The sequence below is a fragment of the Cyanistes caeruleus genome, chromosome 2 (genome assembly GCF_971803275.1).
Source record: "Cyanistes caeruleus chromosome 2, bCyaCae1.hap1.1, whole genome shotgun sequence".
Classification (NCBI taxonomy): domain Eukaryota; kingdom Metazoa; phylum Chordata; class Aves; order Passeriformes; family Paridae; genus Cyanistes; species Cyanistes caeruleus.
In genome coordinates, this window is record NC_141702.1 from 108373069 (window position 1) to 108397846 (window position 24778).

At 47.0% G+C, this 24778-nt stretch overlaps 1 protein-coding gene across 4 annotated transcripts in view; it reads right to left on the bottom strand.

Annotated features, from left to right (window-relative positions):
* Positions 1-20603, bottom strand: part of FOXN2 (forkhead box N2) — a 30544-nt gene extending 9941 nt beyond the window's left edge. Inside the window, exons 1-3 of one of the 4 annotated variants that reach the window (XM_086879001.1) lie at positions 20430-20603; positions 8508-9058; positions 1515-1639 (exon numbers count right to left, since the gene is read on the bottom strand). In XM_086879001.1, the coding sequence (XP_086735127.1) occupies positions 1515-1639; positions 8508-9044 (662 nt within the window). In that variant the 5' untranslated portion in view covers positions 9045-9058; positions 20430-20603. Of the gene's footprint in view, positions 1-1514; positions 1640-8507; positions 9059-20328 lie in introns of all 4 variants that reach the window. The other 3 variants (XM_086878999.1, XM_086879002.1, XM_086879000.1) reach the window with 3 other exon arrangements.
* Positions 20604-24778: the final 4175 nt, after the last annotated feature.

The window sequence follows — 24778 nt, forward strand, 5'->3', positions numbered from 1 at the left end:
AAGCTTAACTGGTCAAGGCTCTAAACACCCTGCCCTAGGCTGAGTCTCTCGATCCTCTGCACCTCTGGCAGGTCAAACAATGTCCAGAGGCCCCTTCCCATCTGTATTATTCTCTACATTTTAAAGTCTGGCTGTACTAACACAGACAGAGCATTAAAGCTTTCAAGGACCAAACCTTCACTTGAGTTGTACCCAAAACCAGAAGTCCATACCCTTACAAAGAGACATTAAAGCATTATCCTCTAGAGCCAAATTACAGTCATTTCAATCATCTTTATTCCCATAAACCCCAACCAATACCACCACTCATAGTTTCCAATCGGACGATTTCTTAATACTTAAATGTTTCAGGGTTATTTTAGTAATGCTTCCAATTCCAACAGAGAGCTGGAAAACAGAATACTTCTGCCTGGCTTGTTCCAGCCCAGGATGGCCCTGGGTTGGAAAGAGACCAGAAACAACTGGTTTTATCTTGTGGGTAACAAACCCCACTGGACAAGCCCATGCCACAAAAAAATCTTGAGCCCCTAAGGCTTGCACAGGGGGGCCAGCTCGCAGGGTCAGTGTCCTGCTGGACCCTGAGAAACATCTGCTCAGTGTTCTCAGTCTTACATGCTGCTCCAGGAATCCCTGCTCCTCCTGTTTGTTAAGGAAACTCCTTGCAGTAAGGTTAAGGCATAGGACAATGTACAGACACCTTAATTACCTCTTATCTCACCCAAATTCTTTCCTGAACAAGACAAACCAGCTACATGCCTTCCTCAGAACTGAGCTCACCCAACGTGCTGCTCTGTGTTTTGTCCTCCTGCCTCCGGAGACGGGCTGACCCAGCTGCTGCTCCTCTTCCTCTACTCAGGAGACATGAGTTTGACTTTAAATTCTCCAAAATCTATTGCCTAATCTTAAACTGTGTTGGTAAGGAAGTCCTGGTTTCAGAATCTTGCATGCCCCACCTCAGACTACATATGGCGAAGGCTGTCTTTTCCATCCCTGCTGCAAAATGCTTTGAAACAGCCTCAGAGAAAAGCAACCCTCTCAGAATAGCATCTCAGCACTTCAGACTGTGGAAAAGTTAATTGTTTTCAACAAAACGCACAGAATAGATACATTTTATATCCAGACAAGTGACTTACAGGAGAAGACATTCACCTCCTCCACAAAGCAGCACCAGGCACCAGCCTACAACAGCCCTGATGGACGGTGCTTGAAAGAGGATTTTGCTCCAGTTACCAGGCCTGCCTGCCCTCTTGCAGAAACTGGGCTCTCCAGAAAGCAGCCAGGACACCCCTGACCTTCCTTTAAACTCTCCCACAGTTAGTAAGAGACTTGAACACACCCCAGATGTGCTGTCTGGGAAGCCTGAGCTCATTGCATCTCCCCATCTCACCCAGCTGGTCTCACCTAAGGCCCACTCAAATTCTGCTCTCGGGAGGCAGCAGATAAGAGCACTTCAACACCCCCTGCTACCTGGAGCAACATAACCATGTCCTGGTCGGATGAGAACTTTCACCTACCTGGGTGGTGACGCTGGTGGAGTATAAAATGCAAGTGCTGAGGAAAAAGGCTGTTTTTTCAGTGCTTGGACAAGATTAGGTTTATATTTTGGGTCAACGCACCACAGCGACCCTTTTCCATTCACCTGCAACAAAGAAACACAGCAAATTAGAAAATCCAGGACCAGGCTGGTACAGTCCTTTCTAATTTAATACCCCCAAGCTGCAGCACAGTGCCATGACTGCATATAAGCATGTACCCCTGCACAGCTGATGCACAACATCCACAGGCAGTTCCATCGTGGATGGTCCCAAAATTGAGGAAATGGTCCCAAGACCCTCATGATACACTATGGAAACACCCATCTTGCAGGTTGGGATAGCATCTCCAAAACCCCTTCTCTAAAGCCCCATTCCCATACATCCCCCAATGCTGTAAACCCTATTTTAACACTCAATAAACACAGCTGTGAGTTTAAGGATCTGTCCAGGCACCAACAGACTGATTAGCAATCTTTTCTTTAACAGATGTCTAGGTAAGAAACCAAAGCACCTTCCCCCAGTTTACATATAAACACACACTCACTAAACTTTACATCACCCTGGAAAAGGATCTTGTTCAATGACCAGCTACAAAAAACGGATTATTCCCACTTTTTCAAAACCTGAAAACCTAATGAAGGCATTTTTGATACATCTAACAACGTAAGCACTCCTGTGCTAGTCATTCTTGTTATTAAATTTGGTATATTGAAACTTAAGGATAAAGCACCTCTTGCTTTTCTCGAAGCTTTCTTCATAAATTTACTAAATAATGAACCTATTTTTTTTTTTTGTGCCTGATAGCTCTTGCAATTTAAAGAAGAAAATTAAATAGGAAATTTAAAACAATTCTATAATCACTGACCTGAGAGATCAACTAAAAGCTCTGCAAGTAGCAGCAACAGATTTTTCTGGGAAAACAGATGCTACAGAAATGGAAATGTACAAGGCTGGGCAGCTGTACACCTGAACAGTAAGATCCTTCTAAAGGATTTTTGGAGGCTAAATATCAAAGCAGAAACCCATGTTTCATGGAGAAGCTCCTGTGAGCCCACGGTGGCCAGCTGACCTCCTCCTGCCAGAATCACAGGGGGCAAAAATACTAATTTATGGATGGATGCTCCATGACTTACTCTAGAGTAAAAAGGACTTACAAAGCATGTAACTCTGTGGTTCTATTTAAGTCACAGGGGTTTTCTGAGAAGAGGAAATACCTTGCTATCAACAGAGGAAAATCAAGCCAGGGAGAGCCCCAGCTGAGAAAGAGATGGCAGCTGCAATTGTAGCTAACTAAAGCCACTGCCTTAACAAAGATCTCTGAGCTGCTGCATCTCTCAAAGTAATTCTTTTTAACCTGAATCTTCCTTATACTTCCCTTTTCATGCTAAAGCCGAGCCCAGCCTGTAAGATACTTATCAAGAAGCTTACTTTTAATTAATAAACAGCCATTGTGGTTGGCAGGATGATTTAGCTATCCAGATACTAACAGGGGGCATCCTCCCAACTGGCTTTGTCATCTCAGTAACACTTACACCCTGATCCTTTTCCTGCACCTACCTCTCCCAGACCCCTTTCCCCAGTACCCCAACCATGCCCAACTGGCTTTTTTTTCCCCTTCCCTTTCACAGTTTGGAGGCTGTTGTCCCCAGGGAGCAGCAGGAAGTCCCCTGATCAGCAAACCACTTCTCTACACTGTTTATCTGCTACTTTAGGTGAGCACTTTTGCTTCATGCCTCATTCGGTTCAGCTGCTGGAGGTAAGTCTCCCTCTTTGATCTTCCCAGCAAGGTACTCCTCCAGTTTGCTGCCCTGACAACACAACACGAGGATTTTGGGTGGGTATTGCAACAGCAAGCTGAACCCGGGCACACCCTGAAGCCATCCAGATACTGACAGATCCAAAGCAACAGGCAGTAAACAGGGTGACTTCTCTGGGTCATGTGCAATGTGAAACCACACTTCCACCCACCTTTGGAGATACTAAAAGTAGGCATTGAGCTGAAGAGATGATGGGGCTGCTCCTGTGCTTTGCCTGCACCCTCTGCTTAGCAAAGACAGGCAGTAGAAATCCAGCCCAGGTCTGAAATCAGGTGTCACATGGTAAGGGAAAGCCTGCCACAGCTGGAGCTGGAAATGCCACAGAACCAATACCCAGCTCTAAAACAAGCCAGAACAGACTGTGCCATTTCTCCTGGCAAGGACTAATTCAGGACACTGTAAAATGCTAAACTGCCTTTGGAGGTTAGTATTTCACTGCAACAGTGAGGCAAGTGTTGGAGTGAAATGTAGATGTAACTTCTACTTCAGATTAGAGAAAAATCCCTCCAGAGTCAGTGAAATGAGACCACCAGGCTCTTCTTACGCTGCAACTCAAAACAGGGGCAATCATATAGTTCTGAGATTAGTTTTTTGGTCTTTCACCTTTCCTGCATCTTTCCAATGTTTCTAATTTGACTTGAAGGATTTTATCTAGACAAAAAAAAAAAAAAAAAAAAACAAAAAAAAACCAAAAAAAAACAAAAAAAAAACAAAAAAAAAACAAAAAAAAAAAAAAAGGAAAAGAATGACTGTTTTGAAGCATTGGAGCTATTTTGTAAAGACAGTAAGTTTCCAGCCCCCAGCGTTTCAGGGCTGGATTACAGAAATGTGGGTGAGAAATGAAATGCCTCCCATGATCCAGTCTTATCCTTTGCCACCACACCACCACAGTCCCCCACCAGTCCAGTGAGCAAAGCCCGAGGAGCAGCCAAAGCAGAGCAGCTCTGGTGGCTCAGGCTCACTGCAGGGACATGTCCCTGTGCTGCAGAGAGCTGTCCATCAGCTTCACACCTGGGCAGCAGTCCTGGCTCCATCAGCTGTGGACAGTGGGCACCAGCTGCATCCACCTGCGCAAGCTGAACCACTGGAAAATACTGTCTGTGTGGAAGGAGGTACAAAATGCAATCACCCAAAGGTTTACCACATAAAAAACATCACTTTCCTATCTCCAGGGGCATGGACAGGACCTGCACTGCTCTTTGCCCAAATACTTGTAAAGCTACACAGATTTTGTGTGCTTGAAATACTTGAAAAGATACACAAGATCTCTTGACAAATTAAAAAAACCCAACCACAAACAAACAAACCAACCCCTAAATCAAATATTTACCAAGAAAAGGATTATTGAAGATATTCCAGCCCTGTAACCCCCAGCCTCTAAAGGAAACAGTGGCAAGAGCCAGCCAAATTGATGTTTAATGTGGATGATGATCCTGTCTCCTCACACATCTTCTCCTCAGTATCAATTAATGAACTAATATGCCCGTTATTTAATTAATTCATTAATGCCATAATCATAAAAACAAGTCTAAACAAAGAATAGGGAGACTCTTCATGGCTTTAAGCCCTGAACCCCTTTTCACTTGATGTCCTCCTGTGATGGGGAGCAGATACTGCTCCCTCAAAAAAAAACAATGTCACAGTGTAGATGCCTCTCTCCCCAACGCCAAGGCAGCATGGCAGTGTTTAAGATGCAAAGAGCATTGGCTGTATCTTCTGAGGATCACTGACTCACAATCACACCTCCACATCTTCAGGGGAACCAGGGCCACAGCAGGAACACTGGGAGGCAAGCAGGTGTCCCTGGGACTGCTCCAGCATCATCCCCCTCCCTTGCTGCTCATCACCACCACCACCACCAGAAACCCACTGGAAATCTCATCTGACTGGCTGACTGCAGACATGTTCTTGACTGCAGCTCAAAAAGAAAGGGTATTTCAGCTCGTGGGTCTGTCACCTGGGGTTAACCTTGACACACCACTTAGACACAGCAGCGGTGTGCTTTTGTGCACACAGAGCAGGCAATGGTATTTTAGCAAAGCTGTGATGATGTCCATACATCCTGATCCCATGGTACAAGAAGTTCCTCCTCTTGACTGCAATGCTGGTTCATGAGACGTCTCAAGGCACTTACTTTGCTTTCAGCACCACTCATTTAAAAAAAAACCACAATATATCATTTTTTTTCCAGTGGTCCAAGCAAGGACAGTCTTCCCCAAATCTGTTGGATGCTGTCCTAGACCCTTGAACCCCTGCAGCCTGCAGGTATTTAGCTGGCTGATACAAATATACACACAGAACAATCAGCCACAGCTATGACCACCCCATGCTACATCTGCAACATGATGGGGCACAGTCTGGTGGAAAGAGCTCTGCAGAATAAGGTGCTGAGGGGTCACCTGTTTGTGCCTTGGATGTTCTGCTCAGATCTGTTCCAGCAGGGTCTTGTGGACAATGCCCAGAGCCATGAGGGCACAGTAAGCATGCTCCTGCAGCAATTCTTCTGGGTCAGCACCAGCCAAAATGAATCCAGTGCAAGTGTCCTGAAACTGCCCTGCAGTGCCAGCTCAGGGGGGTAAGTGGGGAAAAATCAGCTTTCCTTCAAGCTGCACTTCCAATCCAAAACAAAATATCAGCATTATGGCAAAGATGAGGATGGATTCTTCCTTCTTTTGCTGCCTGACCTCAAAGAGATGATTTCACAGCTGACAGCCAGCAGCAACAGCCAGGGAGGAGTCCAAGAGCAGAGCCTGCCCTGGGATGCAGAGGCACAGACCATCCATCCCCTACTGTCAGACATTTAGACTCTTCCAAAAAAAGAGCTCAGATTCATTTAAAAGGCTTTAAAACCCTTCATACCTTGATGTTACCAAATAAACCAAATAACTTCAGTGTTAGGAGTGTTAGTTTAGTGCTAGAGTGTTAGGACGGGCCCTTACAAGCTCTTACAAACCAGCTGTATCCTCTGATAGAGCATGCCATGGACCTTTCTGCTTCCACAAGCACTTGACATAGAAGAAAGTTGATTGTGTGCTCCCATTCAAGTACAAAATGCCATTAACAAAGAAAAAGAAAGGAAAAAAATACAAAATTATCCTGCCCTTTCAGGGAAGCACCCAGAGGCATGGCTAGCACATGGTTACATGCAACAGGATCAGCAAAATGATCTTGTGAACAACTGCTGCTTACTCCAAGAAGTGACACCTGAGGAGCTCATACAAAGGGGCCTGCAGCATTTCCATCACCTGCCAGATCAACTCCCATGGGGTCCAGGCATGCTGCTGTTTGCCACAGACTTATTTTGCTGAAAGAATTTGGAGCAGTACCCTCATCTGGTCCTTTTGTAAGTGGAGCAGAGGGTAAAGATTGAACTGCTGAAAGGAGGAAGCTTCTGCAAAATGCCAGGGGGGAGTTTTTGGGGCGGGTTTTTCTTTTTTGGTAAGTGCAGTTTCTGTTCTTTGGAATTACAGAGCTGTGCAGTTTCTGGAGCCCTGACAGAGCACATCAGCATCACTTTGCTGGTAGCAAAGTGGGAGATATTCTACATTTTGCTCTTCCTACCAGAGATGTTACATCGAGCAGCAATACTCATGGAGATGCCAGGGTAAGCAGGGGACCAGGTAGAGTCAAGCTCTTGCCACCCAAATGCCAAGACAACAGGTTTGACTGGTAACTCCAAATCCATGAGGCTGGAAAACATCAGAGCATTTAAGGACAGATCCACAGACAGAAGGAACTCACATCAATTTAGATTTCCCTTTCCTGCCTTAATTTTTTTGAAACTCATGTCACCCTCCTTGGACAGAGCCACGCAGGCCTTTAACAGCATTTCTGTCACCTACAGCAGTGTGTAGGTGCCTGCTCAAATCCAGTCCTCCATACAGGGACAACTTGATCATCTCACCCCATTACAGCACCTTGAGCCACGTTAAGAGCCCATCCTAACACTAATTCAGCAACAGGGTAGTTAATGGACTTGTCACATTGCAATAAAAAGTCTCTCTTTTTTTTCAGGGCAAAGCTGCTGCTTGTGAAAACAATACCCTAATGCAAAAGCAGGATTAATGAGAAGTAGTGGTGTTCAGTCCTATCAGTACAAGGCAGCTCACCCCCAGTGCCCACTCAGCTCCAGGACCCCTCTCTACAGTGAGAGGCTGTCAAGCACTCCCAAGCATTGCAGGCATTTATGATAACAAGCCTGCTACCACTGAGTCTCAGCTCCAAGCACAAGACTTGTTTGTTGACTTTAAGTATGTGGTTTGTTATTTTATCTAAGTTAGAGACAGCTTTTTGAGGAACAAGGTGGGAAATGAGAGAGGGAGGAAGAAAGTCACTAGAAAAATCATGTAAATCAGAAGAACTTGTATAGAAAAGAGTATTCTTGACTTTAAGAAGCGTGTCTGCACCACACAGAGACACACATCTTATGACATGTTAAAGCATTACAGTCCATTAAATGCAGGAATTAATATGGTTATTGGATAGCTGTTGGACAGCTGTGCTAAGTGTAATAGGAGATCACAAGTGGAAGAGTCAATTTAATATTTGAGAAAGCTGTTGGACTGAGGAACACTCAACCACACACATCCAACATCCCCACAAGCAAGGGCACCTTGCAGGGGACCACAGCTGCACCCAGAGGGGCAACATCTCTGCTAGCCAAGCAGGGAAGCTGGCTGGCATCCCATAATCTCCTCTGCTTGCCAGTGCAATTGTAGCCATGGCCATGCTGGAAAAGCAGGGAAGGAGGAACATACTCCCAGAATTTCAGCACTGGAAATTAGAGCAAGCACTAGTTTAAGAGGCTTCATCAAGAAGAAATCCTAGGAGAGTTATCTGAAATTTCAGGCTGGTTAGGATAACAAAATTGGAAGTAAATGGAAACAAGAGTCCTTTGCAATCACATGTGTGCCAGATTTAAAAAAGATGCACCAGAGCTGGGTGTACCCAGGTCAGCAGTAAATAACAAAACCTGGTGACTTTTGTCATCCTGTGATTTCACAGAAGCAGCACTTCCAAACCACCTCCATCTGCAAATTAAGAGGACACGGTGGGGGGAAAACAACCCAAACAAAACGTGCTTGAGAACAACAGAACCTTCTCCATTTCTCCCTGAACTTCAAACTTGTTCCACCTCCCTCCTGCCAGGTCTCACCTTGCCATGGCTTTTCTCCACCTTTCGGAAACATTTGTTCAAGGAGAGGTTGTGCCGGACCGAGTTCTTCCAGCCAGTGGGGGCCGTGGCGAAGTAGGGGAAGCGGTCCAGGATCCAGCTGTAGATTTCTTTGACTGGCAAGCTCTTGTTGGGGGACTGCTCAATCGCCATGTAAATGAGAAGGCTGAAAGAGTAAGGGGGTTTGGAAGTGGAGGATTTTTTCTCAGGGTTCTGGTAGCAGGATGGTGAGAAGGATGGCACGCTGTCACCCTCGATGTCATACAAGGGGCTAACAATTGGAAGGCCCTCGCTGCCGAGGCTGAAGTTTGTTAGCAGGTTAGTACTTTCGTGCAGCCAGTTCAAATTTGTGAGCTCATCATCTGCTGAATCTCTGTCCACCACGGTGGCCTTTGGCTTGCCGGCATCGCCCGCGTCGGGCAGGCTGCCCATCCCATGGCACTGCCGTAGTCCTGAGGCTTTTTCTGCTCCGGGCGTTTCAGCTTTCTTATCCGGAGTCATTCCAGTGACTGGACCCATTTAGCTTGATTGGTCTGCAACGAAGGAGAGGGTCAGAAATCACTGCAAACTACCACAACCACATTCAGCAGGAGCCCACCAAACCCCAGTGCAGGGCTGCACCATCCCCGTGCTGTGCACAAACACTGAAGCTATTGGTGAGAGCCGGGGTCCAGCAGCAGCCTCCCAGTAAACTCATGAGCATGTGTTAACTCCCCCTGGTTTATAAGCAGAGCTTATGGGAAGCACTTGGAAACTGCTGTATCTATCTAGAAACACCAATTCAGACCCAGAAATAACAGTTATTTTCATGTCAACACCTGAAACCTAGAAAAAACCTTAACAGGTAGGATCTAATCAATTCAGCTCTCACATTAACTCTTTTTAAGTTACTCATTATATTGTAAACTGACCCTGTTTAGAAGTGTTTGCCTTTGGTGTCCAAAGACTGAAAAAGGAATTGCAAAACTTAAGTCACATAAAGTCTATTTGCGGTCTCAGTGCAAACGAAATCTTTATAACCCCCTACAAGTCACAATCATTCCCAAGTGCTGCTGACTGTTTCTACTAGGGGAAGATCTGGCCAGCCTGTCTGCTCATCACCAGGGTCCCACAAAGTTGCCTGGGTCCAAAAGATCTTTTTCCCCTCATGCAAGGGCTTTCAGCCCTACCCTGGGCTTCCCTGCAGAGCAGAATGTGCTGGGATCATTTCTCAACAGGAAGGGACCAACCACTGGGGTGGCAGCTCAGACTGGCAGGAATAATGGCTCACCACTTAGATTAAAAAAACCCAAAACAACAAAATATTAAAACCTTAATCACAACATTATTACTTATAAAACACTGCCACTCAATGTATGGTCTAACAGGCTAGCCATGCTTCAGAGACATTACACCAACAGAAACCACCTTGCTTGTCTAGTTTTAAAAGGGGTCTTCTAGCAAACTGTGTTATGGGAACAGCTGTTTCTTTCCTGCTGATGTGAGCACTGTACAGATGTGTGTAGGGGGTACACACACATGTATACCATAGACATGAGACACTCCAACTATGGATGCAGCTCATAATTGTAAATAGCACAGAGCAAAGCTGAGGTTTGTATTAACTGTAAAAAGATCCAATGAAACAACCAAAGAACAACCCAAACCCCAATCCAGTTCCCTGTAAGCACTATCATTCTGGTTCCATGCTCCAGCTTCCAGTGCCAGAGCTCAAGATGAGGACAGTTTCCATATCACATCTCACCAGACAGCCCTATGCAGTTACTGGATGTTTTCTTACACCAGTTTGCAGTAAACACTTGTCTCCTTGCACCTGCATCTTCTCCTGCCAAGTGGCCACTGCCTGGCTGTGCCACCCCCAGAGCCAGCCAGCTCCACCCCGGCAGCCTCACCATGTCCCTGTCACACTGCCCAGCCTCCTTACTCTGGAGAAGGGCAGCAACACGCGCAACGCAGGAGTGACGTGGTGACACACAAAGGCAACAGGATAATCCATTCTTTGCTCCCCACTCCTGCCAGCCCCTGCCTGGTGCCAGGCAGTCATGAGGTGCAGAATTTGCGCCTGCCCCAGGAAACACACCGTGTTTCCCCACCAGCAATTTTTGTTCCTCTCTGTCTGCTCATACGCTCTTGCACCAGCTAGTGCAAAGCTGTGTTGACAAAAGCACCTGCACTTCTGCTTACCAGTAGCAGTGCTGGAAAACATCCATAATTTTTTTATTTTCTGTTTCTTATTTCTATTAAGAGCTGGGATGGATATGATTAACTACCAGCTCAGTCAGTATTAAAAAAAGAAAAAAATTAAAGCAAAGTGAGCTGCTCAAATAGCTGGTCAAAAATAGCTTTGCTCTCCCTACAATTTACTTCTCCCCCAAGGCACCAGAGCAGATTTATATTGGCAGTCAGCGATGGCTGGCTTTAAACACAGCCATATATACATATGCTCATGTCACTTCTTCAATCCTTTCTTGAATTAAAAAACAAAACAAACAAAGAGCTAGTGATAAAATTCATACAGTGAGACAAACCCCAACTCTGCTGCAATGTGAGCTGCTGTTCTCTTTATAATGATTAACTTTGCCCCCTTGTTCAGCACCTCTTTAGGCAGCTACACAGGAGCTTACACCTCACAGCCGTGTTTTGGTAATTTTAGCTCTCAGTTCATGTTGCACGAAATCTCCCTTTACAAATCTTCCGCCAGCAAGGCAGATCAAGAATATGCACATGCTTACACACACATACATGTCTGAGGTCACTGTATTCATTTCTTAGGGGAAGGGGGGCAATAAAGTCTGTTTTCAACACAAAAATGGCCTGGGCACGCTCAGTCTTCTCAAAAAAATAAGGGAAAAAATATAACAACTTATTAAGCTGATTAAACTTATAATCAGGTAGACTTTGAGGTATCAATGCACTATTTGTTTGCATGCTGCTACGTTTTAGAGGAGAATCATTAGCATATTTAATGCCCTACATGAAAATAAAAATTATTTGCAGGTAACACATTTACAGTAAATAATATAGGTTAGTGTCATATTTCTCCTAGTAGATACATTACAAAAATCCACATCTCATTGCCTTCACACACCTAGTTCACCACCTCACATACCTTCTACATGAACACATCAGAAACTAATTTATTTTCTCTAAATAGGTATAAAGTCCATATTAGATTATTATCAACTAATAAATAAGAAAAAATTAAATCACAGGAGTGACATCAGTGCCACTGAAGCATATCTGAAGGCATGCAAGTGGTCAGCTTGTGTGCTCTCTAGAACCCCTCTTCATTCACACTTAATAGCATCCAAAATCCACAATTTTTTTCTCCACGTGTGTTCCGGTTCCCTGTAAGCAAACACAACTGTGAGAACACAGCTTCCAAGCTGTCATTTTCAAGATTGCCACTCCCAATATTTGGGGTTTAATGTTTTACATAAGGGTCATGGGATTCACCAGAGCCATCTTTACTGTAAGCTGGGCAGGGTTTTGTGCCCAGGGACAACCTAGCAGAAAAAACACAGTGCAAGGGGAGCAAAGTGTGAGAAGGAAAGAGCACAGAAGTAGCTCTCCAGTGCAGATGTCTTGATAATTCCCATGGGGACAGCCCCAGCCCTGTAAGCAGAGCCAGAAGGCAACCTCCAGCCAGGCAAATGCAAAAAAGAACATGCTTTAAGCACACCTCTGAAATATATGGAAGAGTTTGTGATCTGCCCATGTGCTTTACCCTACCAATGAGTACAGAGTGACCACAGCACGCTGCTGTTCACTGGTATTAACACTTCCAACTGGAAGCACAGCCTTATACATCCAAATCCCAAGGAACTCAAGGATCTAACTCCTGTTAGTAGCCTCAAAAGAAAGACCAACCAAAGCATTTACCCCTAAATGTATCACAATGGAGGTGCACATCTTTTTCCATGGTAATTACAGACAGAGGACTATGATTCCAGGCTAAGAAAATTAAAAGGTTACCAAGTCAACTGAGGCTGCTCCAATAAAAGTTAAGATGCATCAGAAAAGAGCTGAGAGAGACAACTTTCTTCCAGGAGGCTGATTTTTGGTGTCTCATAAAAGCCAGGAGCAGATCTCCCTGCTAATCCATGCCAGTCCAGCACCCAAAGCCCAGTGAAGACTTGCTCTTGCAGAGCACTCACAACCCAAGCAGCAGAGCCCAGGTCCAAAGGTGCTGATTAAGGCTGCAGGTATATCAAGGCAGCAGTCAGCTCCAGAGAAGCACAAACAGATCAGAGGAGACTCAATGTCTCAGGACAAGGCAATATTTTTTGCAGCCTTCTCTCAAACTCACTGGAGAGTTTGGGAAAGGGTACGAGCACTGAAACGTCCTCAGCCTAGCAGAGCACATCTGGGTTAAACCAGGTTTGTGTGCCCCCACAAACACCCCCAGCTATGACTGAATTTTGATGGAAGACCTTGAGCACTACTATGTTCTGCCACAGGAGCAAATGTTTTGATGTGTGAGCATTTAATGAAGACAAAAGTTGCTTTAATAAAGGCCATTGATTTAATGAAACTGGAGGTCCACGTGAGCATATATCCTCAGGTAAGCAGACAAGCTTTGCAGCAGCCCTTCTTGGAAGAAGCCTCAGCTCCAGCAGAATCCAGGCCCAAAGGACAAAGCTGTGGCAGATGCCACCATCCCACCAAAGGTGGCCAACTCCAAACTCAGCAGCATTGCAGGTGTAAGCGTACAGGCATCATTTCAATGGCCACCACACTTGGACTCAGTGAACTGGCAAGAAAAAATTCAGCCTTTTTGTCAGAAGATGCCACAGCCTTGTCCATGCCAAATTAGCATGAGAACAGAGCTGCTCTTGCTGCTTGATCCTTCTTTACAGTGGCATCGGATGAAAGGTGCCCTTTTGGCACCTGCACAGTATCAGTGCCTCAGGTTAGGACAACCTTCTCCATAACTAAATGCACCTTTTTATTTCTGCAGGACCAGCCAAGCAACTAGGTCACCTCTGCTAATAGAGGGAAGATCTGGAGCCTGCCAACAGCACAGTGATTTCCCTCCAGATTAAAAAAAAAACCCACAAAAAAACACAAAAAAAAAACCAAACAAAAAACAAACAAACAAAAACCCAAACATATATATATATATTTATGTAATCTTACCATGCATTGCCCAAGGAGTAGAACATAATTTTAATCCAGGAAAAAAGATTTTCAGCCATATCACACTTAATGACAGCACCTGTGCACCCACTCTTTCCACAACAATCTCAGGGTGTGCAGCCTTAGTTACAGAGCCAGGCAGTTGTGCTTTACACACAATTTCTATCCTGGCACAAACAGGCCCTGTTAGAGTATTTAGGACTATTGGTACGTGCTTTTGCATGCAAACAACTACACCAATAGCAAACTCCTCTATTGATTTTTCATATTCCCTTGCATCTACAAGAAGCAGAAGGGCTTGTCCTGACTTAAATACATCAGTGTGTGTTGTCAAAACAGCTCAAGAACTAGACAAATAAATGACTGTCATTGCTCACCTACCCAAGCTGGGGATAAACTTCCAAGTCATGGTGCACATAGTACAGGACCAGCTACAAGTCTTTGCATGTTGGATGGAAGAGCAACAACAACAAAAAGATTCCACACAACTAATGCAAACCCATCAATAAAAAGCACTCATCTGCCTGCCTGACCAGGAGTATTAAAAGGATGACACCAAACCATTTTGCCCCCTACCAACTCAACCTTTCCCCCCCACTCATCTCCTTGTCTGGGGCTGCCCTTGCCCTGCACACCTCACAGCCCTGCTGAAGGTCAGCTGAGATTCCCCCCCCAGCCCTGAGAAAGGCCTATATTTGATTATAACACTATATGATGTCACGTATCCAAGACAACTGAAGGCATTACAGTCTTCTGAGGATAAAACCACCTCCCAGCCACAGATTTCAGCAAGCTGGGTCCCAGTGTCTGTGGAAGAGATGAACCCCTGGGTGACAAAGGACATGCAGAGATGCTGCCTGGGGCAGCACCTAGAGCAGGCAAGGCCCTTCCCACTCCTCCTGGCTTGCAAAGCAGAGGAAAATTAGAAATAATGGCTTTAAAAAACCATTAAAAAGGCACTTATAACCTTCTCAAATCCAGCTTGGAAATAAAACCAACCAACCAAAGGACTGGACAAGCCATAAACTCAGGGTTTTAATTTGAACCTTGGCATTGGTGGGGTCAAAGGGAAAGCAAGGTTTTCCAGAGATTTGCTTGAAAATACTTCCAAACCTCTCTCATGTCAATGCTCTCTCCCACCCTGTGATACAATTAAAGGCAAAGTGGGGGAAAAAGTAATGAAAACCAATACAAAGTTGCAATATTAAGAAAAGTTAAGAAATTCTGCAATACAGAAGAGATTAAACAAACCCTTATCATAGCCCAGGGAAGGGTAGGGAGCAAGAGGAAGATTTCATCTAACTTTTTCCATAAAAGTTTGCTTTTTTTTTTATTAAATACACACATATACGCACACATAAGTGGGTTTGTGTTTCAAGCAAGTATCTGAAAGGAAAATGATACGTGAGCTCAGACATGCCCTGACCCCAATCCAGACCCTGTACATGGCCCAGAGCCTCTGGGACATTTATTCCACTGCTGCCTTCAGAGACTTTGCAAACCTGAAGCTTTTCCAAAGGCTGCAGTCACTATTGGACTTGGTTCCCTGTGCCTCAGATTTAAAACATGCACATAAAAACAGTCTAACAGAGAAATTTGGATATGAAAATAATAATTTATAAAAAAAACAACAACCCAAACAAGCAGTGAAATCTAAACTATTAAGAAAAACCTTCGGTGAGACACAAAAAGGGGAAGGGAGGGAAATAATTGCTTTCAAGAAAAATGCTTTAAAGCCAATAGCTTTTTAAGAGAGGCTTATGGGTCATTTTCCTTAAATTCAAAACTGTGCTTGCTAAGTGGACTAAATGCAAAAAAAATGTAAACCACTGATATGTTCACAAGGCACTTGAGCAAATGACTTGCAAAAGAATTCTGATGCTAATTCCCTTTCCAAGGTAACCCATCACTACCATCCTCTTAAAACAGAAGTGGACATAGCTACTTTTCAGCTGGGGTCAGTACCAATTTACCAGTGCTAGAAAACATAAAGCTATATTTTGCATACAGCTTTTCTGCCTCCTTCAGCCTTAGAAGTACCAAAACTCTTGATTTCCAGTGGAAAACCAACAACTTGAAGCTCTTCCCCAAGTGACCCTCCTGAAAGACTTAAACTGGAAAGTACCATTGGAGCTGTACCACAAAACCACATTACCAATACAGATAGTGACTCCAGAGCTGTCCCCACTTGCTGCTTCCCAGCTCCTGCTCCTAAAGTGCAAGTTTTCCTCCAGAGCCCAGGGAAGGCAAAGCAATGCTCTCTGCTGTGCTGACCTCCCTGGCCAACTTGCTTTTAATTGTATTCCACCAGCGTGGAATTTGGCTTTCTGTTTTAACAAACAAGCAAGCAAACAAAAAACCCTCCTGCTTTTGGCTACTTGACATCCCTAAAGTGAACCAAACTGGCTGATAACTGGTCTGGGGATGATGCTCACAGAACAGGGGGATGAGCGGCTGCTGCTGAGCAGCAAGCTTCCCAGCTCCCACTCCTTCAGCTCTACTTCACGGAACCTTTCCAGGTGCTGAGCTCTCTTTTAGAGAGTACCCAGCACTCGGCTTTTAGGCAACCACGTACCTGCCCCAAATCTAAGCACAACAAAACCCAGTGATACTGTTGAAAAAAAAGCAAGCACAGGACCACATTTAAACTGGGCAACTGAAAGTAGCGAAAAACTGCAAGGTAGGAATGCACTGAAAATAACCTGAGAGAAGACACAAAGACTGAGTGAGCAGAAGAGTAGGGGTGGGTGATGATGCCTGCAGTAGTCAATTTAGGGACTTCAATAATGGAGTCCCTAATATTCTCTAACCCTTGAGGAAAAAGTAGGGAGCACTAAGTCTAGTCTGAACATAATGGGAAAAAAAAATTTGAATGCACTCAGGGGAAAAAAAAAAGTCAAAATCCACATCCTTGACTTTCAGTATAAGTATTCCTATCTGCACAAATTCCAGGCTTCTCTTAAAATGGTCCTGGTGTCCCTGAGCAATCACTCAATAAAACAGGTATTCCTGGCCCAAACACAGCTGCCATGTTTCCCAGCACTGAGCACTCAGCAGCACCCTCCCAGCAGGGAGTGACCCAGCTCTCATGCTTCCACAGCCATCATGTTTTACAGGGAGCAGGCAGAGTACCAGGGGTCATAAAGATGCTGGCTGGCATCAGGCAATACTTCTTCCATTCCACGTAATTTATTACCCAAGCATGGCATGCTGTCTCTTCTTGCTGACCTAAATTGTATTTTGGAAGCACCATGGAACATCACTGCATGCTTTTACCCAGCATGGAGAGGACGAGATGGAGAGCTCACCATCACCCAGCATGAACACCAAATCAGCAGGTGTAATGTGACAGGGAACAAACACACGCCTATCACACATGAAGATCAAGCCAGGAAAAAAATGAAGCAGCATCTCAGCGGTTTCTTGTGTCCTCTCTGCGACACAAGGCAGCTGTTGGATCTGGAAAGAGACACCCCACATGCAGCCACAGGGAGCCTTCCCGTGTGGACAGGGCTTGCTAGTGAGCACTTGTGGAGAGCAGAGCCAGGCTCTGCCGTGAGTCACCCCGAGCCGCGACACAGCGCAGGAAGTTGCCCAACACCACTTCAGTTATGGAGCAGCAACACACGCGCACACTGGGATGAGGCATTCACTGCCTCCATCTACTTCCCTCGGGAAAAGTTACCCTACTTCCCTCAGGAAAAATTATCATCAGTGCAGTGACATCCTCCATATGAGCTTACACAAAATGCACTCGTTTACCGGGAGGGGAGGAACTGCAAATGTTCAAGGAGCCAAAGGGAATAACCCAGAAGTTGCACCTCTTTCTGCCAGGTAGAGAGCATTCATCCAGACTGCTGACATCCATTTACTTATGGGGACTAGAGGCTGCTTTTCAGCCATTTGTTTCCCACAGCTTGTTTTGCACCACAGTAGTGAAGTAAGACTATCCCAAAGCAGGGAACAGCACCAGGAGATGCATGGCAGCAGTGGCTGTGGGCACACTATCACTCCTCCCAACGCCCATCCTTTCTGCCACCTCGCTGGCTATAATCCCTCTGTGCAGCTCCTTCTGATAAGGTATCACAAACCTGCATATGGAAAAAGTATTCTGAGTGCCCCAGCTACTTCCTCTCGTAAATTCCAGCTCCTTTTAACCCCAACAATGAGTAGGCAAGGAGAGATGGCAGGGCAGGAAGGTGGAATTACAACCCTAGTGAAACCAACATAGAAACTTCCGCTGCCGTGACAGGAACCAACAGCTCTGCATGAGAACTGCATGGCCTTCTCACCAGTTTGAACCATGTACAGCATCTTCAGATGCCAAACTATCTCTCTCACCAGAAGAGTTTGCTTTTGCTCAATATGTCAGGTTTTCAAGCCTATTGTACTGACTGGAACAGAGCCCGTGGTTAATAAAGACGGCAGAAATCAGCCTGACATGTCCCTAAGCCTCTGTCTTCTTTCCAAGACACTCCACTCACTTGCCAGGCAGTACTTCTCGTTCAGCAGGACCATTACACACACCTCTATCTGCTCCATTACTTACTGGACTGGCACATCCTGACAAAGAGAGTTGCTGGCAATGCTGCTGCCTTCAATCCTGAGCTCTCTAGAGGACACTAAAAAGCCCCTCAAGCAGAAATTCGTGCCCCTTTCAGACAAAATTATCTTACTTCTGGCCTGAAAAATCCCTGAGGAGGTCCTTCAGCACAGCCCCAGCAGCAGTACCCAAAGCAGGTCACAACTTCATCCTCTGGTCTAGACACTGCCAACAAAGACATCAACCAAGTTTTACTCCAGCAAGGTCCCTGAGGGTGCTCAGGGCCACATGCCTGGATTGATACCGGACCAGTGCCTCCAGCTCCCTTCAGGACCTGCAGGGCAGCCAACACAGCATCTCCACCACAGTCTGCAAGTGTAAACACCGTGTACAGCAGCACTGCTCAGTTCGTGGGCACATCTGCTAACAAAAAATAAAAAAAATAAAAAAAAATAAAAATAAAAATACTAAAAGCACAGGAAAGTCCTATACGTATTTCAGGCAACTCAAAGACACAAAGTGAGAATCACCACCTCCTCTCTATTTCTACAAAAGTTAAGTGGCACAGCTGGACACAAGTGAGCCCGCAGCAGAAGCTGATCCGCTGCAGCAGCACGCGGCTGAGCTCAGAGATAACACACCCTGGCACCCGGCTAAGTTCATCAGCTCAAGCCCTGTGCTGCACTAATTGCTGCTATTGAGCTTTCAGTTCAGACTTGTGTCCAACTGCCTTCTGCAGAGCTTGGGAAATGTGGGTTGGCACCTGCCAAGAAAAAAAAAAAAACAAAAAAGCAGCAACCTTCAAACTAGTTCAAGTTTCCTGGCATAACGCCAGCTGAATTTTTCTTGCATAGATGTAGCATCACACCAGACTTTAAGGAGAGGAAAAAAGACCCCAATCGAAGAAACACAACTGAAGTTGAATTATTCACATGCCGATATACTACAATCCATCTATTACTAAATTTGTCTAAATGTAAGCCCACCAATAACAAGATTTGCAGAGTGTATATGTGCCTATATACATGGTAAAGTATATATAAAATTATCTTGATTTCACAGATTAGGCACAAAGCTGATCAAATTGCTTTCTCAGCATGTAAGCCCACCATAATTCAGCATGTTTAACTCCACATTTAGCAGACAGCATCCATCCACAGGCAGGCACTACGGCGGGAACACGAGTTTATTGAGTCTTCTTCAAGGTTTATTTTATTTCTTTGTTCCTTTTACTCTTTGTTTGGGCCTTGTCATAATCCAAACCCTTACCAACAAAAGCCAGTTTCCGCTCCCACAGAACCTGAGCACCAAGCACGCCGGTGTGTCCAAGCAGGAGTAAGGCAGGAAGGCAGTGGGGATGCTGCTCCGCTGCCGCCACCAACTCATCGCCCAACTTCACCAAAAAATCCCGAAAAAGATGGAAAAACTCCGAAGGGCCACGTGCAGATCCCAGCCTGACCTCGAGCACTTCGCCAGCCGTTTCCTGGATTTTACCCCAAAACGCGGGAACCCCGGAGCGCCTCTCCCGCACTGCCCCCGCCTCTGCGAGCCACAGACGCTCTGCACATCCCTGGGGGCTCCCCGCCGCTTCGGGGACAACGGGACGCGGCGGAACAAGGCAGAAAGCGTCTTTATTTCACCAGATGAAGCGCCTGACTTTGACGGGGGTGACCCGGAGGCGAGGGGCACGTCGGGGCCGCGCTCCCCGGTCCGGGCTGGCCGCGTTTTCCATCATCCCGGCTCGGAAGCGCGCAGGAAGCGCGGGCTTGCCCCGCCGGGGGAGCGGGTGAAGGGGAGGGGGGGGCACCCGCGCCAACCCCGCGGGCGGAAGCTCCGCCGGGAGCCGCGCCGGGAGGAGGAGCCGCGGGCGCACGGCCCCGCGGGGAGCGGGTGCGTGGGGAGCCCCCCTTGCCACGCATCGCCACCGAGAGCGGCTGGCGAGGAAGCGCCGCCCCCGCGCCTCGTCCCCACGCGGGGAATGAGGCGACACCGGCCACACCGCCCCCCCCGCCGCCCGGCACCAGCGGGACCCGCCGCCACACTCCCCGCGCTTTCCCCCTTCCCCCACGGAACCCTCGCGGAGCGCCGCAAACAAAAAAAAAAAAATACCAAACAACTCACCCCGCCACCCCAAACCCACGGAAGAGCCGAAAGCTAAAGTGACAAAAAAAAAAACAAAAAGGCGCGGGAGCAGCCCGAGCGGGCGCGGGGGCGGCACTCACCGCGGTCATGAAGCCGCGCGGCCGGCGGCGGACACAATATGGCAGCGGGGGGATGTGTCAGGGAGCAGCTGCTCCCTGCGCAGCGGCGGCGGCGCCGCCCTCCCGCTCCCCATGGCAACCGCGAGCAGGCTCGGCCCCCCGCCGCCGCCGCCTCCTCCTTCCCGGCCGCGTCCCTCGCTGCCGCCCTCCGCCGCCCGAGGCAGCGCCGCCGCCCCGCGCCCGCCGGGGCCCTGCCTGAGGGCTGGGAGCGGCGCCCGGGCTCCGCGTCCCGCCCACAGCATCCGCGCCGCCTCGGAAAAGTTCCCCTTTCCCCCTCAGAAATGCCACACTTTCTAAATTTTAAAAAAAATTTAAAATAGAAATGCGTAAACCCTCCTTTTAGTTTCACTTCTCTTTCCTCACCTTCTTCATATATACATATATATACTTCTTTTTCTTCTTTTTTTTTCTTTTTTTTTTTACCCTCTTGACAAAAACGCCGCCGCCGCGTTTGCCCTACCTTGCAGTGCATTGTCGTGCTTTTGGCTTCCACCTTTCCAGGGCAAGAACTCTTTGCTCACCCGTGTTGGACAGCCCTACACACACTTACAGTTTTACAACATCATAAGGAGGACCTCGGGAAGTCGCTTGCAGGAAGAAGTCTTGTTTCGGAGTTGATCTTCCACTGCAACAAAAAAAAAAAAAAAAAAAGTTTAATCACTTTCCCAAGGTCTCCTCACCTTCTGAAGGATACACCTGAAGCCTGCCTCGTGATGACTTGTGGTAGTTTTATTTCTAAGGAACGGTGGGAATGCGTTTTAAGGAAATTCCCCCACTCCTCGTTAGGAGGAACCAGAGGTTGGGTTGTTTCCTTTTTTTGTTTGAAACAGTTTCAGAGAACAACCTCTTGGGTTTTTTAAGAGTAAAGATATATCAGGCTCAGGGTTTTATAGCAGGCAGAATATTCTCCCAAGGGCAGAGGGTCGAATCCAATGACAGGAAGGCTCCTTCCGCTGCACCATGAAGCATGACCAGCTTCAAAAACAGAGCCCAACCACAGTTCTGATCAGAATCAATTATTCTAAGCAACTTTCATATAGCTCCTACCTAATTTCCACTGATGGAATGTGTTATGATTCATTCAACCTTTTTTTTTTCCTTTTACAGCCTCAGAAGTTAGCCAGGGCCTTCCTACCCTCTCAGCAGGCAACAGAAGTGCACTTCTGTATTAATTATGTATTGGTGAAAGCATCCTCCATTCCCAAATCATTAAAAATAGACCTAGCACTGCTGGTACCAGCAACGCTTTGCCCGTAAGAGACTGTTTTGCCTAAATCCCTGTTCCTCTGGAAGTGCACATCAGCGTGCCTTGTGTGCCCTGCGCACCTCAGCTGCCTTGGCAGAGGGAGGAGCAGGGCCCAGCGGAGAGAGCATTGTTTGCCCCTTGGGATCAGGGTGTGTTGCTCTGACTTTTGCCCTGCGAGACGGCAACCTGAAAGAGGGACGTTTGAATCCAGAATGCCTCGAGCTTCAATTTATTTTGTGGAAGGCTCAGTCTGGGCCACCAAATGTGGTGTCTATTCTCAACCTTTGATTGCATTTACACCCTGGCCTTTAAAGTGTGGCTGCTCACAGGTTTTTTCCACTTACCCCTTAAAAATGCAACCGAGTTCAGTAGGAACACACGTTCTCTCCCCCTTTAGAGTTTAGTGGGAAAAAACACCACAATGCCAAGTAAGAATTAAAAAGATAAAATCTGTAAGTGCCCTGAAGTTGACACCCCCTCAAAGAAACAAAACTTGGCCTTTGAACTGGCATTTTATTTAAACCAACTTGGAGCACAACATTTCAAATGAAATAAAGTGGTTTTACACCTCCTGAAAAACATTGTCACCTTCATCTTCCTCAGCCCTCTCTACTCCTCAACGTATCCATTCTAGGTCTTTTTGGCTTTAAATCGTACTACATTTTCCAAATCACCAGTTTTTCATCACTAAAGACCAAGTTCTAAGGTTTTCTGAAGGGTCTTCTGGATCTCCCCCTTATCTCCAGGTCCAGCCACAGTCACCTTCACTCTTTGGCAGCCTGTGAACTCACTGGTGGCTGCAGCAGTGCATCTGGGACAGGGCACAAAAGAAAGCCCAGCCTCTCAGAGAGACTCAAACTTTCTGCCTCATATCCTACTCATCTCCATAAGGCTCAGTAGGCAGAGCTAAGCCTCCCAGCCACCCATGTACATTTGCAGTGCTGTAACAGCTCGTCTGAGCAGGGTTAGAGGAACTGCAGCTGGCCTGGCCTAGTGGGGTGCAGAGAACTTTTGGGTCATGAGGGCTACACTCACACCTCTCCTGATACTCGTCCCTGCCTGTACAGCAGGGACAGCAGATTCCTGCCTGGAAGCCTCAGTCAGCATCAGGGTGCCTCACTTAGTGCCCAGGCAGCAACCAGATGATCAAGGGAACTGTGTTTGTCTCTGCTCAGTGTCCACACCACATTTGATCGGTGTTTCCTCACCATGATCCATTTTCCTGACTGAATTCTGAATGTGATTAGTGAGAGCAAGAGGGAGCAGGTGGTGGAGGGCTGGGAGCAATGGCATTGGACAGAGCCAAGGCTACCGGTGTTGTCCTGCCATGCATTAGATCACCTCCAAGAAGCTGGAGAGCGGCAGTGTGGAGGATGCCCTGCCAAGGCTTTGGGCAGAATCCCTGAAAGCTGCTTGCTCCCACATTTCAGCCTGAAGGCATTAACTCATTTTTTTCCTGCAATGTCCCCTGTCCCACAGTGTGGCTGCTGGCAGTCTGAACCCACACACCTCCTTGGTCTCCCTCTTCTGCCATCTTAGTTTTCTACTCAGAGCTACAGTGGGAAACCCATAGTAAGACAGCAACCAGGCAAAGCAGAACTCATCCAATAAATATGACAAGGGCATGGTGCTCTTTTCCAGCACAGACCTTTAAAATAGGTGGGACAGACATTAGTCATGGTACTCCATGTGGGTCTCTGCCCAGCTCCCCAGGATGTCCATGCAGCATTTCCCACAGCCCCTCTGAAGCAGGAGGTGTGGGGAAGATGGGCTGCGGAGGCCAAGGCAGGTGCTGAGGAGGTGGGAGGAGGTGTTCTCCACCATACCCTTGTCACCTCCTGCTTTAAGCCAAGACAGACTCAGCCAAGAGGCTGCTGGTGCCTCCTGGCCCAGCTCCAGGCTGTCCTTGAATGTTCTGCCCACTGAAGGACAGCCGTGCCTGCTTTGCCAAGGCAGCTGTCATTACTGCAGCCATCCTTCCTGCCTCCCGTGTGGATTCTACCAGAGGCTGGCTGTCCTCTCCCCTTTAGGGCACAGCCATGCCTCTGGGTGATTTTCCCTCACCACAGGTGGTTGAATGCAACAAAAAAAATTTAAAAAAACACAAAGCATTTTTGTTGCTTGGGTTGCTTTCTGCTATGGGCAGAAAATCGGGCCTTCCACCTCTCCCGTGTCAGGGTCAATATCCTCAGATCTCCACTCATTGCAATGCAAGATAGAGATGGAGAAGGGTATCCTGGGAGAAGGCCCTCTGAGCACAGAAGACAGTCACCCAAATCTGTTATGTGGAGGACAAGCCCACTGGGAAGATAACACCTGCCTCCTGGCAGCTGCAATTTCCTTCTCCTGAGAGGAGAGGGCAAAGTGGGGATCCTCCAAGGGACGTATCCGCTGTCCTCTGCCACCCATCGCCGTGAAATCACCTCCTCGCTCAAGCTGTCATCTAAAGCTCAGTGCACGTTCAGGGCTCCTAGGTCACACTGAACATGCACTGAGAGTGTGGGGAGCAGGGAAGGGAAAGAAGGGAACTGCTGCAAAGCAGAGGGGCGGGTGCTGGAGGTGCAATGCCATGGGTGTGTGCCACGAGAGCCAGCGAGCCCCAGTTTCTGTGCTGGGATTTCTGCCATGTCCGTAAACAGTCAGCCAGGCTTCGTAGCGTCTCAGCACTTCTCCTCATGAAACCACAAGCCCTTTGATCCTGGTGATCCACACCTGGTGTATCACCCTACAAAAAGCTGGCATAAGAGTCAACAGGTTAATCCATTTGGGAACAGCATTGTCTCCTCCATGGGAGCAAACCAGGCTGCTGTTCGTGGCTCTGGCTAACTTTTCTTTTGCTCAGGGATGCTATGAGAGAAATGCTGGCCCAGCACTGGTCAGACACCTGCTTCTTCTAGGAATTCTTGTTGCAAGCAGTATCTCTGATTAACATTGACAGCCCCGTTTGAAGTAATAACTTCAAAGGGACTTCCTTTTACTCCAGGTTGGTGCGTCTGCCTATTCAGCTCCCACACCGTAACTTTCTGCTTGCGGTTTCTACCTGGCAGTGTCTCCTGCTTTGCTG